Source organism: Thermobia domestica, chromosome 5 (genome assembly GCF_964235325.1).
Source record: "Thermobia domestica chromosome 5, izTheDome1.hap1.1, whole genome shotgun sequence".
Lineage (NCBI taxonomy): Eukaryota > Metazoa > Arthropoda > Insecta > Zygentoma > Lepismatidae > Thermobia > Thermobia domestica.
In genome coordinates, this window is record NC_137458.1 from 199,921,326 (window position 1) to 199,944,222 (window position 22,897).

The 22,897-nt window shown below is 35.9% G+C and overlaps 1 protein-coding gene across 1 annotated transcript in view; it reads left to right on the forward strand.

Moving 5' to 3' along the window:
• The window catches only part of LOC145685360 (uncharacterized), a 135,542-nt gene that overhangs the window by 67,611 nt on the left and 45,034 nt on the right, over window positions 1-22,897 (forward strand). Inside the window, exon 3 of the mRNA XM_081757747.1 lies at window positions 2,907-3,068. Within this exon, the coding sequence (XP_081613873.1) occupies window positions 2,907-3,068 (162 nt within the window). The remainder of the gene's footprint in view (window positions 1-2,906; window positions 3,069-22,897) is intronic.

Genomic DNA, 22,897 nt, shown 5'->3' on the forward strand with positions numbered 1-22,897 from the left:
AGTGTGACCCACCACGACCCACCACCTACTGTGACCCACCACCCACCGTGACCCACCATGAACCAGTCTCATCCACTGTGACCTCAAACTCACTAAAATCCATTGTCATCAACTTTGACACATGATCCACAGCCTCTTCTTTACTGAGTAAAGAGTTTACACTTGTAATAAAACAAGACTGTGAAATTGTCACTAATCGGAGTTTGAATTTCTACGGTCAATCGCTCAAGCACCATTCTGTTACCTTTACGATATAAAATGGTTAAGTGTTTGTCAGTATAGAAACGGAAGCACTTCGAGGTGGGGGGAAATTAGTGTGTGCCTAAAATATACTTGCACGAAGAGAGTATTCTTGCAAGTGTTAATTTCTCAATGCATTCCAAAAGAAACTTCTATTCGCAGGAAAATACCCCTGTACAATATGGAAAAGGTTATGATTTTTCAGTTCACAGTATTTTTCTCACAAAAGATTTGAAAAATCAGTTGTTCATAGGGTATAAAGGTGCTCGGGTACCCTATGTGAGAGCATCTCCATAAAGTATGCTCATAATTGTAATTTGTGTAATCACTAAAACACCACGTTAAATTTAAATTACAAATATACATAATTGCAATTATTAAAAATATTTATTCAAAGTAGTTTACCTTCTAGTTTATAAAAAGCAAATAAGGGACTTATTAAAAATTAGGTACAAAGTTGAATAACACAGATAAGCCATTAGTAATACAAGTATACATTTTCCATAACTCGTAATTTGCCACCTTAAAACAAATCTAAAATCGGGTACCTTTACTGTTGGCCTCCAGAACTTTTCCGTGGTAAATCTGCAGCGGAATGATGTCCATTCTTTAACCAAGAAATAACTAGCTCGTCCACTTTGAGCTTGTCTAGCGGTGGACCATTAACATTGATACACAAGTTAGACAATGTTTGAGTACTTAGTCTATTTCTAATATCAGTCTTCTGTAAATTCATAAGGAGAAATCCCAGTTCGCACTCTGTCGTGGAAATTGGTAATACTTCTATCCGATTTTTGCAACTCCTCATCGACAATCTGCTTGTTAGACTTAAGTCTGAAAACGACTTTTCTCGGTCAGTTTTGAAATACTCAGCAGAACCTCTCTATCACCATACAACATCTTTTCCATATCGACCATGTCAGTTGACAATGTCGACTCATGGAGAACAGAAACTTCATCTACCATATCTCCGATAGGGAATCTTGTGCATAAATTATCAATTAAAGCCTGATAAACTTATGATTCCTTATTTGTTTATAAATTTAATTTTTGTAATTACACATGAAGGCTTGATGTCATTACCAAGATTTTTTCTTAACTAATATCGATCGTTTTCGATCATTTTTACAAACCAACTCACTATCAATTTTCCATATATAGAAAGTCCCCCCGCATAAAGGAGAATTTAAAAAATGCTAGGACACATTGGGCCTTATGCAGAGTCGTTCTGTCGCATGATTAGTGCAATGCTAAAGCGTTCAACTAACACGTTGCCTGCAGTAGTCAGGCCTTTAGTATGACGCTAATCATACGTCAAGACGACTCTGCATAAGGCCCCTCCTGTTTATTGTCAATAAAGAGTTAATACACTAAATTTCAGCTCCTTAAGTATAACGGCCTGTGAAATAATAAATTTGTTTTTGCAAAAATTCGGATCCTCACTACTTCCTTAGCATATGTATTATAATGAAAGCAATATAACATCCCAGTTTGGATTAAGACCTAACTATATACCAAAAGTCATTTCACTTGACTGCAATTTGCCCGTGATGATCAGGCACACATAGTGACATTCAATTTTTTATATACTAATTTATATATTACAGTGATTCAAAAATGTATTTTTTCCAGTAGTTAACTCCTCTAAAATCTCACAGGCCTCGAAAGCCAAGTAGTAGTATAAATCCTATTGCTATTATTACAATTACAAATATCAATATCCAAAAGTTCCTGGAGTTCTCTTTTCACTTAGATATACTCACCTCAGGTAAGTAGACAGAAACAAATAGAAAAGGTAGGGAAATGAAGGTCTTGAAAGTAAAACGCAGACAAATTTACCAATCTTCCAAAGATAGTGTCTACAATGCAGTGAGCAGAGTGAGTCGGTGGGTAACGGTGGGTGGTGGGTCGCAATGGGTCATGGTGGGTGGTGGGTCACAGTGGGTCACGTGCTGTTGACCCACGACCCACTGACCCACTCAAAAATTGACCCCTGACCCACTTCATCTCTAGACGGAATGTCCAAACGCATGTCCACATTACTGTAGTCCCTCCAAAAGAATGTTACTCTCCGAACAACACAGAAGGATTGCTAATACACACAATAGATGTCCTTCCTTTAAGCCAACACACAGCGTCCTCAAACTATCCATAATAGCTTCTTACACGCGCTGCTATCTGGAAAGGAAATTCGTTACCATAAGTCTGAAACGACGTACTAAATTTAATCTAGCCTATATTTTCGGTTATTTAGGGAGGAAAGCCCACTGATTCCCACTACTAATCATCCATAAAACACGTGATTCGTTGTTATATGCTTTAAGAAACTTAAATCTTCCATTAGTATTATTTAATGTTAGTTAATTGCTTACTTTGAAAATGTATAATGTGACGCTGTTTCTATACTGAGATTATATGAGAAGTCTCCAGTTTTCGTTGAATTTCGTTAAACTTATTCCTACTGGAAGCCGAATGCAGGAACGCAGACACGGAATTCATTCATTACATAGGGGTATTGATTTAATCAAAAATAAATTTTAAACATCAGCAATTTAATTAAAAATACAATTTCTATTTGACATAAAAATTGTCAGTTATTATATATATTTTTTTCCAGAAGGTTGTCCGTGTGTGTAAATAATATTGTTTTTTTTTCTTCTTTGTAGTATGAGGGTTGTCCGAAAGCTTTCTCTCGACTGGAGAATCTGAAAATTCATCAGCGCTCCCACACAGGAGAGAGACCTTACGTGTGTCAGTACGCAGGATGCACAAAAGCATTTTCCAATTCTTCTGATAGGGCGAAACATCAACGGACACACTTCGATCAGGTAAATTAATAGTAAACTTATTATACTTAATATTACAATTAAAAAATATATACAAAGTGTGAAGACAAATGACATTAGCAAATACCGCAGCATGTCGCTTGTACACGGTATTCAACATGTATATAGTGCACATCTTAATAGTACATGGAGCCACACAAGTAACTGTTCGGGCAAACAGCCTGTTGTACATATGGAGCATTGTCTGCGATGTGGTTTCCATTGCTTGTTGTAAATCTTCGCGTAGCTGGCCGATGGTTATTGCAAAGACTCAGCCCGAGGTTAAACACTGCTCCACCAAATTCCACACATGCTCGGTAGGGCTTAGGTTTAACGATCTATGAAGCCAAGGTAGAAGGCGTATAACATATAAAGCACATTGAATTGCTCTGGCGGTATGGGAATGAGCGTTATCCTACTTTAAGATAGTATTCAGCAAAGGCCTGGACATGATTGACGATATCATGAATATCCGACACACTTACCATACACCACTGAATTAAGACAAGAGGCACGTAAAATATTAGCTTATACTGCCCATATCAGAATGCTAGGTGTGAGTTCTGTATAATAAGAGAAGGTACTCACCTCTGACAGTACGTCTAAGATCGAAAAGGTTAAATCACTGAATGGAGTGTCACCTAGACAATACAATCTCTCTCAATACCACTGAAGACATTCTTCACCTGAAGTAGGTATCATGCGGAATTGTGTGAGAGAAACGAAGATCTGCACCCAACAATCGATTGTTTAGTATTCGAGTGGTTACATAGGTGCCACTGTGGCTCTAATTGCACTGGCGATCATCGTTCTGTCAGTGGTACGATCCATGTAACAATATGATCCATGCTACGTCACAAGCACAGTCGAGAGCGCGTGCTATGGGATCATTCTGCATTCCATCAATGAATTACTGAACGTCACAATCCAGGTAAGCGTTAATTCTGCGGAACAATCTCCCAGCTTCTTGCGGTTCTATAACTTAATTCCAAAAAATAGGCATTCTCAGGCGTAGTCCTAGGATTGCAAACACAGACTAAAATTTTCACAAGTATAGTGCATCCGTCGAGTTGTCAGATAATCTGCCTTTCACGCTAGTCGATGTGCTGGGATCTTCAAAGTAAGACAAAGAATTCCTTAAAATTCGCTTACACAAAAAAATGAAGGCATTATACATAAATGGTAATATGAAAAATACTCTAGGGGACTCGGCTCCGTGCTCTGTCATTTTCAACTGTTATCAAATGGGCATATGCTTGTAAAGGCGATCGTGAGGGCTTGGTAGATGGTCTGCAAAATGTCTGTCACTATACCAATGATTATTTAAAAGTCCATGATATGGAGTTCTAAGATAGCCGATTAAAAGTGAATGATATTCCAAAAACTGAGCATTTTGAATGGCCGTCTCTAGTGAGGAAGGGGGACGCGTCCCCTCAAAATAATTCGTGTAGAAGAGGAAGTGGATATAGGTTTAAAGTACCGTACTTATGTGGAAGAAGGTAAGAAATAGAAGGAACACATTAATGGTATATTTGTTTGTGGTAGTAATTTTACCTTGTTTAAATGCATATATGAAACTTGTCTTCTAAGATGGAATTGTCTTCTGAATGTCGTGGTATGATGGAAGTAAAACAAGGGAGTTAGAGAAAGACTACAATAGATAACATTAAAGCATATAATTGTTATCTCAACCCAAAGGTGTTGAACACCAAGGATAAGAAAGAAGAATAAACGGAAAAGTCAGATATGCTGAAAAGCAATCCCATTGAAAAATATGTTTAGGAAGAAAAGTAGTAGGGAACAAGCAGGGGCGGACCAAGGCAAAATTTTCACCCGGGCAAAGTGACTTTTTGGTACCCCTCCCCTAGTCGTAGCTTCTATCTCTTTTTTATTTTGTTATAGTGATTTTAATACTTTGAACTCATTTCTCAAAAGGAAAAATTAATACTCAAATGGGTCATTCCATGTCAAATCACCTAGGGCACTGTGCTTCAATGCCTCAGATTCTGTTCAAATTTTTTTCATGCATAAATACCAATGAAATTATGCTTAATCAACTTTTTCCAATTTTTTGGATGAAAAATGGGCCTGGGAGAAATTTTTGAAAAATGTGAATTTTGTTTCAATTCACTTTTTGGCACTCAGCATCATGGAACTAAAATTACCATAACTTTCTTATTATTGAACTTATTGGGCTCATCCAGGTGTCAAATGAAAGCTTAATTTTTGCTCTTTTAGCAGATCCTAAGTGACCTTGCAAACGATTACACTGTCAAACATTAATGGGCATAAGAAGCAAATTTTAGGGTTTTTACAAATTGTGCCATTGCTCAAAAGTTACAACTATGAAACTTTTGAAACCTTTTTGTGTATTCATCTTAACACGTACATGGTATGGTTAAAAAATAAAGAGGGTATGTTTTGTATTTTCGTAATTATTATTTTTTATGTACGGAAATACACAGTTTTAAGTTTTGTTACAAATTATGTCATTATTCGTAAGTTACAACTATGAAACTTTTGAAATTTTTTAATGGAATCATCTTAGCACATACATGATATGGTTAAAAAATAAAAAGGGTGCTTTTGGGATTTTTCTATTTATTTATTTATTTTTTGGTATTTTACTTGTATGGAAATATAGTTTTAAGTTTTGTTACAAATTGTATCATTGCTCGTAAGTTGCAACTATGAAACTTTTGAAACTTCTTAAATAGAATCATCTTAGTACATACATGATATGGTTAAAAATAAAAAGGATGCTTTTGGTATTTTTGTTATTATTATTATTATTATTATTATTATTATTATTATTATTATTATTATTATTATTATTATTATTATTATTATTTGTATTTGTATTTGTATTTGTATTTTACATGTATGGAAATATACAGTTTTAAGATTTGTTACAAATTGTCATTGCTCGTAAATGACAACTGTGAAACTCTTGAAACTTTTTTTAGGATCATTCTAGCATATACATATTGACACGAAGCGTCAAGAACATTTTTTTTACACAACGACTGTGGTAACCATAATATAACTCGTGATATCAATATATTTACGAAATCGGAACACTGAAAGATTTTACAACTGATTTTAATATTTCAATTGTTTTAATTCATTTTAAACATATGGTGAATTAAGATTTTACTTTTAGCTACAAATGGCTATTTCATTGGTTGAAGCAAAAAACAAAAGAAACATGAGTTGAGGGGGAATCAAACCCGGAACCCTTCGCGCCTGAGTCAAAGATGCTACTGATTCTGCCACGCCGTCACTTGATGAATTTGCGGAACGTACGACATATGCGGCCAGTCTAAAATTTTACGACGCTTTTTCTCTTCTATATTAGGCCATTGCGCTCTCCCAGTTTGTAATATGAACACTTTAAAGGTGCACTATCACTTTGCAAAAAATGGCTCCGAAGTTCATTTACCAAAGACTGCTTTCTCCTTGTAAGATACGAGCGCTATTCTCGGGAATGGGAATTCTGCACGGATTCGATGAACTACGGAATAAGATACACAAGTCATTTACTCTATAAATATATGTCAATAACCGTAAGCTTCATGCGGGTAAAGGACGTTGTTTTTTCTTCTTTTTCTTTTTATTAAGTTTTTCGATATTTCTATAGTGTCTTGTGTGAACTGCAAAGAGAGAGATCATGCATTTATCCATTTGGATAGGAATTGAGCCTTTAAAATCGTTACAACAGTTAATTAAATCGTGAGGTTCTAGAAAGGAAAGGGTACCGATTTCGTTCTCATAGTAAGGGACAAAAGATACTATCCCGTTGAAAAACATGCATTTTTTTATGTGACAGGTAGTACGAGCCTTTGGCGTGGGAGAGCCGGGGGTCATTCCCGATGTGAGCATATGTGGTTCGGATTCCACGTTAATTAGTAGGCCTACGTCTCATATAGCTTCGCTGTTGAAAGGGACGTTAAACTCAAAATCAACTCAACACTATTTTTATATCACCAATAACAGCAAGGGGCAGACGATACTATCCCGAAAAACATGCATTTATTTCTTTGACACACATTGCAAAGCATCGGACGATTTGCAACATTAATTACGAAAGCTTGAAGAGAAAGAATCTTTATGGACAATAGTTTCTTACATACAATATTCAATTATATAGGGCCTACTACTTATCATTCTTATTTAATTTATGGGGCGTGATGGTTCACTGGTAGAGCGCTTACCTTTGCTGCGTGCGGTCCCTGGTTTGATTCCGTTCAAGTAAGCTTGTGATGGACAACATTATGTCCGTGAGTTTTCTCAAAGTATTTCCTTTTCTTCCCACTTTCTCATTCCACCAATTCTTATATCATTATTCTTACTTTAAGCATCTTCTCCCTTAAAGAAAGTAAGGTTAGTGGCAGGGTTCTAGAACACTGGTCCGTATACCAATTGAGTCGTGATAAAGAAAGCAATCAACCTGGTTACTAACCTGCCTTCACTCGCTATCGCTCGCTCGGCATTACTATGTAAACTGTGTATTGAGATTTGATAAACAAAAGAATCAAACTGATTACTAATCCAAATTCACTTCTATGTGCGAACCAGCATTCTAGAACCTTCCCGCCTAAAGGGCATAATAGTGGGATGTAAAACTTAAATATTTCATTTCATTTTCTTATTTAATTCAGCTCTCCCACATAATATTTTATCTAATATAATAATAAAATAATTATTATCAAGTGCTCGCAAAGCTGGGAGCGAGCTAGGAATCTACCATAATGTGCGGTAATCTTATTAAATATATTTCACTACTAGATCAGTTGTCGAATGTTTCATAATGCTATACTAAATTCCATGAACATTGAAGCAAAATAAATAAAATGATGATATTGACAATTTAAACTGGACAGTATCGCAAAGCTGGCGGTGTAAATATTTACTCCATTACGCAAGCTCTGTTTCAAATACAACCATTATTATAACACAATCATTATTATTTCATTTTCATAAACTTGTTCTTATAGCAACTATATCAATTTCCTAATTAAATTCAATTACAGATAATTTTGTCTTACATACCAGCTGATACTCATGCTATAATCTATACAATAAGTTAACATTCGATGTAAATAAATAAGGACTGTAAGTTGTTACAGATTCTGGAATTGCAATTTAATTCAATTTTAAGCAATAGGCCTATACATTTTCTATATGATTATTCAAATTGCTTTATAAAAATCCAGATTATGATTTACACTAACTATTTTAATTAAAAATACAAGCATATAGGGGAAACCATACAGTTATTGGCACTTTAAGGATTTGTTTTCGTTCATATCTTTATAACAGATTTATTTTATAACATATACTGGTGATATTTTAATATATACTTTCTGGGAATCTCTAATTGAATAATATGTTGAGAAATTACAATACAAATGTAAAGTTTGGCAATAAAAATAAATTTTGTAATGTGACAATGATCTTACAGTTATTGGCACCCAAAAAACAGTTATTGGCACCCAATGAGGACAGTTATTGGCACCCAATGAGGACAGTTATTGGCACCATTATAAAGCATACAGTAGAAGATACGATTGACAGAAATAAGGCTTGTAGGCCTGACTGGAAGTAATATCAATTATTATATTTATTAATAAACAAGAAATAGACATTTTAGACCTTCAACATTATGAAGAACAAATTGAAACCGTGGAACGCACAACATATTTTAAAAATTAAAAAAACGGGAAATGCACAAACAAAATTGTATGTTTCAATGGTTTATTTGAATCAGTTTCATTAATCTCGTCCTCATCTATGACCACATTCACTGTCATCCTGTAGAACGTAGCACCCGTGACACACAAATCCATCTTCTATAACTTCTGGTATGTGTTCCTTATGGTATTTTGGTATGGTATGGTAAAACATCTTGTAGCAACGGGTGTTCGGTGGTTAACTTTTTTGGAGTTGAGCCGGAACCTTTTTGTAAAGCATTTGCATCTGCCATAGATAGGTGTACTAGGGTTTACTTCACAAAGTGTATGAGCATCACTAGCAGTATCTCAGTGGTTGAAATCATTGAGTTGGATACATGCAGAGGATACAGATGAACCTTGCTGATTGTTTGCTTGCACTGACTGAAGATTAACACATCTCTCTACAAAAGACTTAGACCTACTATTATCAACAAAATGTTGAAATAAGCGATAGAGTACATGGAATTGTTCGTTTTTATTTACAAGGACTTGTTCATTGTCAACTTCCTGAAGTCTTCTCATTACATCAGTTCCTACTATACTTTCAAACTAGGTTCTGGTTAATACTACATCCTTAGTTTGCTCATTACCACCGTGTATTTCTTGAACTGTTTGCCTTGGTTTTGCACCGCATTTAGTGTAATCTATGTTGTTGGGACCAAATGGGTGTGAACCGCATGCCATAAATCCATTTTGTATAATAGATGGCGAAATGTAAGTGTCAACTGTTTGTTTCAACAGAGGAGCAAATTTAGCTTTCGTCAGAGACTGCAATTGATTCTAAAGTTGCCACTCTCGTACCACTTGCTTCCACTCATCCTTCAATGGTTTAAATACGGCAACGTCAGCAGGTTGCAATATTCTTGTAGAATTGGGGTACAGAGCAATGAGTTCAATTTGAAGCCTGCAGCAAAGTTCGCTAAGTTGGTAAGTAAGATGAGTTTTATGACCGTCCACAAAATATATAATCGGGAACATGATATTTTTCGTTTTAAATACGGATACAACACATTACCTATATATCCATAAAATACTTCGGCTTTCATCCACCCGTTCTCATTTGCGGCCGATACCCTATCCTGTAGGCACAGATAGAGCCACATCATTAGGCACACGAACATAAGGGAAAACTATCATTGGGGGTGTTACGTCACCTGCAGCATTGAAAGAAAACATAACTGTTAAAGACTCCTTTGCATTTCCACGTGTCTATATCGTACACGTTACTTCTTTTACCGCTAACACCTTTCCAGTTTTCGGGCAAAACAAAAATTTAGTTTCATCACCGTTGTAAACACGTGTTGCATCCTGCAGAACATCTGTAAGGTTATTGGCTTCAAAATACTTCTGTATATTATGAAACCATGATCTTATGTCATTTTCTGTTACACAAGCACTCACAGTTGTAACAGATTCGCACGTTCTTTCCGCAACCGCACGATTTCTTTGAAAGAACGATTTATATCATCCATCTCCCGGCACGTTATTTGGAAACGGATTAGGACGAGGATATTTCACGAGAAAGTCCTGAACACTTTTAAGAATATCCTGTTTCTTTCTGGGAAAACCCTTTTCAGCGGGTTGGTCAAACGTTGCCAGTCCGCCCCTGAACTAGACTACATGAACAAAAAATTTCAATAGGCATATTTGACATATTCCATTACCAGAACCTATTCTGCTGCAAATCCCTACAGTCATTGGCATGGCCATTTATACAGTTCTTGGCACTGTGCCAATAACTGTTATTTATTAGAGTAGGAAACCAAAATTTTGACCAAGAATAGATGTAGAGATGGAAAGCATTATCGGACAGTTTTCAAGCTGTTTTATTCTTCAGCATCAGAGACAGAGATTGGCACTCTAGTGCCAATAACTGACATTTTATATTTTCATTCGTACAGTTATTGGCACCCCATGCATTCACTCGAAGGACAAACAAATCACTTGAAAATGTACCATTGGAATGATTAGTAGACCCAATTGCTCTCGTGCAAAAAATACTAAAACATTTTAAACAATAGCAAACTAATTACAATTCTCTTAAGGTGATAGATATCCTTAACAAAAAGTATAAGAATTAGCTGCAAAATTGAAAAATCCAAATAGCTTCCACTGTCGACTAGACTTTGCCTCCAACTGAAAGGTTCCCGGCAAAACAAACAACGGGAACGCGAGCAGAGAGGATCAGAGCTGCCAGCTGCAGGAAATATTTACCAACACGTATTCATTTTTCCTTAGTGAAGAGAAAAAAACTAAGGAAAGTGCCAATAATTGTCAGAGTGCCAACGACTATATGGTTTCCCCTATACAGTATTTTATCTCCCTCACACACTCTTACTCTCTCTTTACATATACACCTGTGTGTTGCAATAGGTATCAAGAACATGAATAATTTTCATTTTGGACATATGGTTTAAGATTGGTATTCAGATCACAAATCTGTTCTCATTATAACACATGTGGTATTAACGTTAATAGGGATTGTAAACGTTATTCATTTTATTGTCTTCGTATATAGCCTAAATGATGAACGTAGTTAATAAATGTGACTGATCTTTGAAAAGTGATTGTTCATCTGGTCTTGTTTTCTCAAGCACTTCAAAGTAGACATTTATATTTTTATAAAGATTTCACTATATTGAAAAAAACGTATCCGCACTCAGGCTCGAACTACCACCCTTCGATTCTAGAATTTCAACAGCATTGCTAAACCCGCCTGGCCATGGAGGTATGTTACACAACGCATTGTGATATTACACATAGAATCGCTTAAAGCCCAGGTTTACCCTTGGAGTTTTAAATAACCATTTTCTGTCTTTTTCAGTCACTTCCACTGAAGATATTGATTGATTTCACATATTGGAACTTCGCGTGAAGTGTGAATTTTATGTTCATCTCAAAAATACATTATTTTCTGTACCTTCAATTTTACGTATTTGTGAGTGCTCCTAATACCTGTGCACTGTGTGGAGTCAATTTCCCTGTAATTTCTTTCGGAATATTCTTCGCGTAATTATCTGACAGACTAAAGTTTCATAACGATCAAAGTTTTTTCCTTATAATTTTATTTTGCTTTATTTTTTGTCAAAAATCATAAATAATTATTCATTACTAAACTGCTTTGTTAAGGAAAGCACAAAGAAGCGATAATATAGTAAGAGAACGGACTTATTAATGAAAATGTGGAAGTTACAGTATATGCGAACTTTTTATTGCGAATGACGGTACGCACTAAGATGAATGCACAAAAAAAGTTTCAAAAGTTTCATAGTTGCAACTTTTGAGCAATGGTACAATTTGTAAAAACCCTAAAATTTGCTTCTTATGCCCATTAATGTTTGACAGTGTAATCTTTTGCAATGTTGCTTAGGATCTACTGAAACAGCAAAAATTAAGCTTTTATTTGACACCTGGATGAGTGAGCCCAATAACTTTAAAAATAAGGACGTTGTGGTAATTTTAGTTCCATGATGCCGAGTGTCGGAAAGTGAAATTGAAGCAAAACTCACATTTTTCAAAAAATTTCTTCCCGGCCCATTTCTCATCCAAAAAATCGGAATAAATTAATTTAGCATAATTTCATTGGTATTAATGTAGAAAAGTTTTTGAAGATAATCTGAGTCATTGAAGCACGGTCGTTTTAAAATTAGGTGATTTGACATGGAATGACCCAAATACGTGATACAGGTCCACTCTTTCTTCTACAACCATGTCTCCATTTGTCGATACAGCCCTCTCTAGTACCACGAAACTCTCTTCTTCCATGGTGGAATGAAAAAAGATGATGTAACTGACACTACTTTACAAGAATATAAACCAAAAAAAGTCAGTAGAGAACACGTTATAAAATTTACTTTTTGAGGCTCGTTTCGGCGCTTCCTTGACATTGGCACCCTGGGCAGTAGCCTGGGTTCCCCGGCCCTTAGTTCGTTCCTGGCAACAAGTTAGATGCTGAAAAGTTTAAAGATCGAAGAGTAAAACAAATTCATTTCAAATTTCATAGAAAAGTGTATAAATTGAGAGAAAATACATACAGGAACATACTTGTTGTTGGATCATTTCGAGTTTTGCGACTAAAAGCGCGATATAAAGGTAGCATAGCTAAAAAAAACATGGGTTATAGAAGAAATTTCGGGAAGGAAAAAATGTTGAAATAAAGTTACATTGAAGAATGTAAATATTCTGAAGAATGCGTAGAAAGTTAAATATTCAGACGTTGTAATCAAATGACGAAAGAGTCGACCTTTTGGGCTGAAAAATTAAATGAAAACATGATGACTGTAGAACTTGGCGCAATCGCATTTATGTATGTATATGTATATATATATATGTATCGCATGTATGTATATATATACACTACACACAGCATGTGTTATTCATACATTTCAATATATAAAATACAAAGATCATTAATGCAAAATACGACGAAAGTTGAAAAATGTTGCGGGAAAAATTGGAAACTTTAACGTCGGATTTAACTTTTCCCACCTACACCTGGCAACATCGGACGGCGGTGAAAGAACTGAGCATCAATATTGTATGTTTACTTCCTTGCTTGTTAATGTGATGAGCTGCATTTTCTGCTGACGTACTGTGCTAATAGAAGATAAACAACATTGAAACGTGTGTTCTTGTGACTCATAATTTGTGAATCTTTTGTTGTGAACTGGGTAACATTTGAAAACGTTGTTGTGTTTTGTGTTTTATAGCGGTACAATTTTGAAAATGCCTAGGAAATGCAAAAATGATCCTGACAACTTCTGTTGTGTGTGAGGACGGATAACTCCTAAACCGAAGCTTACTAAGATAACGCCTGTTGTGAAAAAAAGCGTATGAATTATATTTTTCATCGAAAGTCGACGTAGAAAAACCCTGGGCACCGAAATTCTGTTGTAAATCCTGTGCAGTAAATCTAAGGGGCTGTTTATGTGGTTCTCACAACTGTATGCCATTTGCTACACCAATATTATGGTTTGAATCATGTGATCATGTACACGACTGTTACTTTTCTATGTCAAATGTAAAGGGAATAACCTCCGAGGGTAAACGACTAGTACAATACCCAGATCTACAATCAGCTAGAAGACCCATCCCACATGGTGAAGATTTTCCTGTGCAAGTGCCGTCAGACGTATGGACAGTAGATAGCAGTGATGTTGATGAAAGTGAAGATGTTATGGATAATGAAAGTGAAGACCCTACGCACGAGAACCACAGAGAACCACATTTGATAACGCAAAAGGAACTGAACGACCTTATTAGAGACTTCTATTTATTTCGAAAAAAACAACAGGCAAATGCCTAATTACAGTTTTCCATCATTTAATGGTAATATACTTTAAAATACACATATAATAACATAATAATATGATCTCAATTGTATCGCAATACACTCTAAAATACATTATAATGAAATAATAATATGAAATCAAAATACACGTTAAATACAGAAGCACGATATACAAGATACAGCAAATTTATATAGAATGAAAATTCTGTTTATAACTAAAAATATCTATGTCTGGGTGTCCTTGTGACCTGAACCTACCCGAACAAGAAGCTGAACTCTTAGGTTCAAGACTTCAAGGTTGGAACCTTTTTCAAAAGAAAACCAAAATGACATTTTAGCGTGATAGACAACATGACTTACTCAAGTTTTATAGCAGTAGTGATGATTGCATATATTATATTGACGTGGAAGGACTGATGCAGGCATTACAAATAAAATATAAAGTCGATGAGTGGAGTTTATTCTTGGACCCGTCAAAAGAAAGTATGAAGTGTGTTCTCTTCCACAATGGTAAAATACCCTTCCATTCCAATTGGATGTTCCGTTAATTTGAAGGAGACATATCAAAGTGTGAACCTTCTTTTCGACAAAATGAGGTATGCTGAGGAGCATCAGTGGAACATATGTGGCGACTTGAAGGTGATTGGTTTGGTGTTAGGGTCACTGTTGGGCTATACAAAGTGTTGTTGTTTTCTGTGTGAGTGGGACAGTAGAGCAAGGAATCTGCACTACACACAAAGAGAATGGCCTACTCGTACATCCCTCACTCCCGGAATTAAGAATATGAAAGAGAAACCCCTTGTTGATCCCAAGAAAAAATTTCTGCCTCCCCTGCACATTAAATTAGGCTTTATGAAGGCGTTCGTGAAAGTGTTGGAAAAGGAAGGACAAGGATTTAAGTATCTCCAGGAAAAGTTCCCAAAAATATCATATGCTAAACTAAAAGAAGATGTATTCATTGGACCCCAGATACATCAATTGATAAAAGATGACATATTCGAATCAAAACTGACTGAGGTGGAACGGAAAACCTGGAATTCATTTAAGAGTATCTCAGAAAACTTTCTGAGAAATAACAAAAGTGCGAACTATGTGCAACTAGTGGAGGAGTTGTTGTCAAACCTGCACACTATGGGATACAACATGTCACTGAAAGTGCATTTTCTACACAGTCACCTGCCTTTGTTTCCCTATAACCTAGGAGCTTTGTCTGATGAGCACGGTGAGAGATTTCACCAATCCATTCAGACTCTGGAGCAGCGGTACAAAGGAAAATCTGGTGTGTCAATACTCGCAGATTTCTGCTGGAACTTGACACGTGACACGCTCCCCACATCACACAAGAGGCAAGCTTCATAAGTGTTTCTTTGCGTTTGAGTGCCAATGTATAAGTGCAGTGATTTCCTCACTGCACTTGTCCTCACTTACACGTAAAAACTTTGTAGGTTTCATTGTTAGGGGCATAGGAGTTTTTCGCAGTTTGACATACAAGATGTCGCATTTGTTTTTACAAATCTCGCATTTTGGGCTATACAATTGCGCATTTTGTCCCCAAGTATCTTTTATTTATTTAGAGAAAGAAGAAAATGTAATATATTGGAAGTATCCAGTATATTAAAGAATATACATAAAAATACGTAAATATACTAAATTATAAAAATAACAATATACAAAATATTAATGGAATAAAATAAAAGTATAAGGAAAAATTAACTGCTACAGAAATTAACAAGTCAAATTTTCTACTTGTAAGTGCTATTACTTCTCCAAAGGAAATCGGGCTTCCTATATTCTCTTTATTAATAGAGTTTAACGTACCCGGTATTCAGAGATGACAGGACTTCGGACTTCCCGAAGTCACGCCGTCTTCCGGTGTCGGGCAAATGAAATCAATGTACTTATTTCTATATTACGAAATTTTTGTATTTCTTATGCAAAGAATAAAGAAAAGATAGAAAAGGCTCACATAAGCAAATGCTTGTGTGTGAGCCTAATTCTAATGTTTTATTTATTTATTTTCTTACCGTAACATATGAGGGTTATTATTCTTACTTTTAACTAACAATAGTTTTTTAAATACCTTTTGATTCTTTTAACCACTGTAAAATTAACCTTTCATATGCTTTCAAATTACTTTCCTCTTTGATTCGGAGTGGGAGTTCGTTATAGATCTTCGGAGCTCTGTAATATGTTTGATATTGAGTTATAGATTTACTCGTTGCTTTAATTTCTAAACTTTTGTTTGTTACATTTCTGGTTATATACATATGTTTTATTACGGCCCATTTGTTACTATTCTTTCTAACACATATATAATACCTTCTGCAAATATAATTTTGAAAGTGGTAACACTGAAAATTGGTCATAGAGTCTATCCAGTCTACTTTCAAATCCCTCTTTTAAACATATTCTTACAATATTATTTTGCCGAAGAATCAAAGGTTTTAAATGAGTAGGGTAAGCAACACCCCAAATTAATATGACATATGTAAGTATACTATTTACAAGAGCATAATATACAGCACGTAATATTTTTATGCTTACAATGTTTCGTAATTGAACAAATTTATATAATAATTTTCTTAGTATTGTGGCGATATGTGTAATGTGAGAAGACCGTTTTAGATGCTTATCAATAAATATACCTAATAGGCAACGTACAGAACAAGTCAGGATCACATCCGACTCAATCTTCGCCCAGAGGGCATATAATAGAAAAGAAAAATGCCAAATTAGAGCTGCCCCCACCCAGAAACACCAGAGATATGCTCCGCAACATAACGCACCAGCAACAATATGATATAAGGTAAACGTCGCAAGATACCCACTTATGTCGAAAACGGAAAGGATGGGCAGCACCAGGATGATATTAAGATATTTGATATGCTATAACACTGACTTGGCGGCCATCTAGAAAGCCGTGACCTTGGATATAGCGTAAGGTATTGAAATGAGAAGCGGAGTGTTTGATATATCAATGTAAGGTTAAATGCAAAAGGAAAACCAATGATGTAACCGCGAAAAACATATGTGTAATGTGTGGATGGGACGAAGCGTGGAAGACTCGGGCAAAACAAACGTGTGTTCGAAGAACAGAATAATAGGACAATACCCCACAACAATGGTACGCGACAAGTAACTGCAACAGTGTCTGTGCACGGAAGTGCATCCTCCTTGACAGATTATGCCTTTCGGGGATATTGGGATTCCGTTTGTGACAGTGGAAACCAGTTGCAACACACGATACGAGCGCTCGTTTGGAGACTACATAAACTACAAAGGACTATCTCTTATGCAACAGCAATTCGACAGCTCGCTCCGGAGTGTAGGAGATATCATCTTGGGTTGAAGCCCACTCCTGGACAACGTTTGGTACGTTTCTTGTTCAATTTTCTTGCTGTTTCTTGTAAACAAAGGACATATCGGCCCACGTTTGCTTAAACAACACTATCTAAAACAAAGTGTGTACGGATGAGAAAACCCAGATGTTTCTTTACCTTTGCGCGGTTTGCTACACTGTTTTGTGACGGTCCCAAACAGTCACAATATCAGGAAAAGGCAGCGTTCCGCATTGACTCGATGAATTCTATGAGTTGTTGCAGTCTTCCACTAGAAGGCTAGTTTACCACACTATGAAACGACTCGAATTGTGTCTACTAGTTTCACTGGAACATATGGAACGAAGTAAACGTGACAAGAGAGGCCAGCAAGTGAGGAGTGATAGTGTGTTTATGGCATACGCAAGCAAAAACGCGCAATATTCTGTGTAGTGAATGTGCCCGCAGTATCGTTCATCTACAAACATGAATGTAGAGTTGCAATGGCGAACCCTCTCAATATGATGTTACTAATGCAAAGTGTACTTCCAAAATAAGTCTACATCCAATCGACAGAACCAGCAGTGGACGAACGACAAGCAACTGAACACATGCCGGAGATTTTGAACAACCACGATATAACAAAAGTCGAAAACAATAGACTCAATTCAAGTCGTTTCATTGTGTGGTAAACTAGCCTTCTAGTTTGAGACTGCAACAACTCATGGAATTCATCGAGTCAATGCAGAACGCTGCCTTTCCCTGATATTGACTGTTTAGGACCGTCGCAAAACAGGGCAGCAAACCGCGCAGAGGAAAAGAAACATTCGTAAAGAAATGTAAGCTAGAACTTGGCTGGGCTCTCTCATCTGTACACACTTGGTTTCAGATAGTGTTGTTTAAACAAACGTGGGTCGAAATGTCCCTTGTTCACACGAAACAGCAAGAAAATTAAACAAGAAACGTACAAAAAGTTGTCCAGGAGTGGGCTTCAATCCCAAGTAGGCCGTGTTTTTGATCACCATCCAAGATGAAATCTCCTACACTCCGGAGCGATCTGCCGATCTGCTGTTCCATAAGAAGTAGTCCATTGTAGTTTATGTAGTCTCCGAACGAGCGCTCGTATCGTGGGTTGCAACTGTGATTTTCACTGTCACAAGCGGAATCCCAATATCCTCGAAAGGCATAATCTGTCAAGGCGGATGCACTTCCGTGCACAGACACTGTTGCAGTTACTTGTCGCGTACCATTGTTGTGGGGTCTTGCCCTATTATTCTGTTCTTCGAACACACGTTTGTTTTGCCCGAGTCTTCCACACTTCGTCCCGTCCACACATTACACACGTTTTTCGCGGTTACATCATTGGTTTTCCTTTTGCATTTAACCTTACATTGATATATCAAACACTCCGCTTCTCATTTCAATACCTTACGCTATATCCAAGGTCACGGCTTTCTAGATGGCCGCCAAGTCAGTGTTATAGCATATCAAATATCTTAATATCATCCTGGTGCTGCCCATCCTTTCCGTTTTCGACATAAGTGGGTATCTTGCGACGTTTACCTTATATCATATTGTCGCGTGGTGCGTTATGTTGCGGAGCATATCTCTGGTGTTTCTGGGTGGAGGCAGCTCCAATTTGGCATTTTTCTTCTTTTCTATTATGTGTCCTCTGGGTGAAGTTTGAGTCAGATCTGGTTCTGTACGTTGCTTGTAATTATTTTACTTTATTTTGACTACTAAGAGGACTACAGTTACATTTATCAGTATTTTGATAATAATGCAATTCTAGTGATATGTTTTCCGGCTGTCCTGCTAAAGTTGGCAAAAACATTATATACCTGGCTTTTTCAGTATTTAATACTAACTGATGATTATCAAGCCATTGTTTTACTTTCTTCATTTCTGCTTCAGTTTTCTTGAATACATTTGTCCATGTTTTACCAGTAAATATAAGAGAGGTGTCATCAGCAAATGATTGTATATGCCCGTCCATTTTTAAATTACACAAATCATTTATATAAATTAAAAATAATATTGGACTTAATACAGTTCCTTGTGGGACTCCTTGTTTTATATATGAATAATTGATTTTAAAATTACCTATTTCGACGGCCTGTTTTCTGTCTTTCAAATAACTGCTAAACCAAGATAGCAATATACCCCTTATTCCACATCTTTCTAGTTTATTTAAGAGAATTTTGTGTGATATTGTGTCGAACGCTTTAGCTAGGTCTAGGAAAACTGCAATTACTTTTTCAGCTTTATCAACATTTTTACAAACAATCTCTGTTAATTTATATACCGCATCTTATGTACTTTTACCTTTTTGAAATCCATATTGATTTAAAGAAAAGAATTTATTTTGTTCAAGAAAATTAACTAATATTCTCCTTATACATTTTTCTAACAGTTTAGCACAGTTACTCAGGATTGGTATAGATCTATTGTTATTAGGATAAGCCTTTGAGCCTTTTTTGTATATAGGTTTTATTACAGCAGTCTTAAAATCATCAGGAAATACATCTGTTTCTAAGCTTAGGTTAAAGATATACTGCAAATGTTTTAATATAAGTGATTTCGCGTGTTTCAATACACTTGCTGATAATCCATCCATACCAGATGTTGCTTTTGGTGATAAAGTTTACAAGATTAAATATACAATACTACACAAACTCTAATACAGGCTTAATATACGTACTTCATCAACTTACGAAAAACCCATTGCCCCTATTCATTGTTTCGCGTAGAAATGTCCCTCTGAATTTATTCAAAATTGTCCAGATTGTAGTCTCATATGTGTACTAAAACACCACAAAGTTGCATTTTGGGCACTCAATGGGATCCGATTCAAAATTCAACATAAACCAAACATTCCAAGATATTGACCATGTTAATATCTTGGTTCAGATCGATAACCGTTTACCTGCATCATTCGTTTACCTGCATAACCGTTTAATTTACCTGCATCATCAAAGGAATTTATGTTCAACTTCATTTGTTTCTTGATGTATTCATTTCAATTTATACTGTTGTCCTTTCGTTTGATCTACATCCACCAGTCAGTGTTGACAGCGAGTAAGTGTTCACTGACTTGAGAATGTAGATCAAGGAAAAGGACAACAGTCTCTTGCATGAGTTGGCATTTAAAACAAGAATAAACATGATTGAATATCATCGATATAACAAGCAGCAAGAGCAAGTAGTACTTGCGGACTTTTTTTTGGCAAGTGTACATTTTGACTTTCCTCGCCTTCTGCTGATAGCGGCATTCTTCGCCAATACTGCTGTGGGTGTGATAAGACAGTGTTACAACTAGGGGAAAGAAACGAGCTGGAGAGCCTTGACTGGGCTAACCATTCATCCTACTTTATTTTACTTCACAAACAACAAACTTCCGGTAGATGTTATGAACAAAACACCACCTAGAGTATGACGTCATTACTTAATAATTTGACCCCCTTGTGCTCAAAAAAACAAACGCGCTTTGTTGTGTGTTATGGTATACTAAAGGACTAACTATTCCCAAAATTTCAAATTTTTTATCCAGGCCAATTCTAGATATTAGACAGTGAAACATGCTAAATTGGCATAATTCCCCAACTTTACGATCTTTTCTCAGTTCTTTGGGAGCAGCTACAGGTCTGTAAATTTTTGTGTATTAACTTATGATCCCGGACTACATGCACACACAAATTCAGACCTCTACGTCAGTTCTTCCCTCTTCCCAAACATGTCTTCAATGTCCAAGAATGTTGCTACTGTAGACTCTGATTTCAGCCCCTTCAAGTGGTTTTAGGCAAAAATGTTAAGAGATCAAAGTTTTAGCTCTGCACGAGTTGGAGACGTCCAGCAATTTTCAATTTGGTAGGAAAAATACATGCTGAGATATTCAAAACAACGTAAACGCCTAAAATCGAAAAAACGCAAAATGGAAGTAGCCGCTTTGTCGCCATGGGATGTTGTAAAAAAAATAATTAATTGTGGTTTTGAAGTACCCAGATATAGGATAAACATTCATGAAAAAATTAGATTTTTTGAAAAGGTCGAGCGGCAATTTTTCTTTTCCCTTGATAACTTTGCATGATTTGACTCAATATTCATTAACATTCATACATTAAAAATAAAGCCTTTTAATCTTTATTTACAAATTTCTCAATAACCAAACCTGATACAGCATATCTGACTTCAGATTCGTAATCAGAAGGTGAAAACTATAAAGAACCCAACTTTCATTTAGGAAAGAGAACAAAGTGAAAATTTGAAGTATAGTGAAATTAACATAATGTTAGAAAAAATCAAGAATCTAAAAGTAATTTGAGAAGAATCTAAAAGTAATTTGAGATTAAAATAAATATGAACGAAATACAGTATTGGTAGCTGGGATGGTTTAGCCTGTGCAATTGAAAGTCTGAGCATAGAAAGTATAATAGATGGCTAGTTTTCAGTACTCTGATAGTATTGTTAACGAAGATATAAAATCTGAACGATAAAAAAGCAACGTAAGAAATGATGACAGATCTTTACGATGATTGTAGTGATAATGATTAGAAGCATACTATGTGAGTCACTGGATGAAGTCTTACAGTATTAAACAAAGAAATGAAGTGCTGAGTATCACTTTCTAACTAGCAGAAACGTGAACATTGTGAAAATGTACCCGAGTTCTTCGAAATTCGTATGTTGAGGAGAATGAAAGAACTTAGGTGACTGAAACGATAAACCAGTGGGATGCATTAGGAAGAATAGTGAAAGAATATCATGTGAAGTAATTAAAAAGAAGATTGGTAAAGAAATTACGATGTGAGTAACGTATTAGAAGGTAGGATGAAAGGAAGATAAGAATGGTAGAGAAGTGCAAATTAATGTATAGTAATAATGGTATAATTTCTACATCAAGACGAAGTTCTCTAAGCATTATAGTATATAGAAACTTCTAAAAAATATAGCAAGTGCCCTGCCAGCGAGGAAAAATACATTATGATGAATTGTGTAGATAGAAGTAGCAACCCCATCCTGCTAGCTCGAGCAGCTCCCCTTTGGTCTCTTGATTTCGATGTAAATTTAGCTGGAGATTCCAAGACTTTTTTTGTAGTCGTTGTTCTCAAATTTCATATGCTAGAGATACCCATGACATTTTGAATCAACAAGTACAGTATTTCGTATTTTTAACGAAGACCAAGGAACTATGAACGAGAAAACTGTCTCCGAGATGTATGACCCCACTACGTACGCTTGACCGAAATCCAGTCATAATGTAAATCTCTAAGGAGAACTTAATCCACTTTTAGGAAAACCGTCAACTAATTTCAAGTGTTGATTCATAACCACTGATAGAGCATTGTATACTGATACACAACATTAACGAAACAAACAAAAAGTACAACACACCTAGCAGTATGGTTGGGATAAAATATAAAAATTATTTCTGTGATATATTTAGTCTCTTTTTATGCAATCCCAATAACAGGTGAAACTAACACTTTTTCT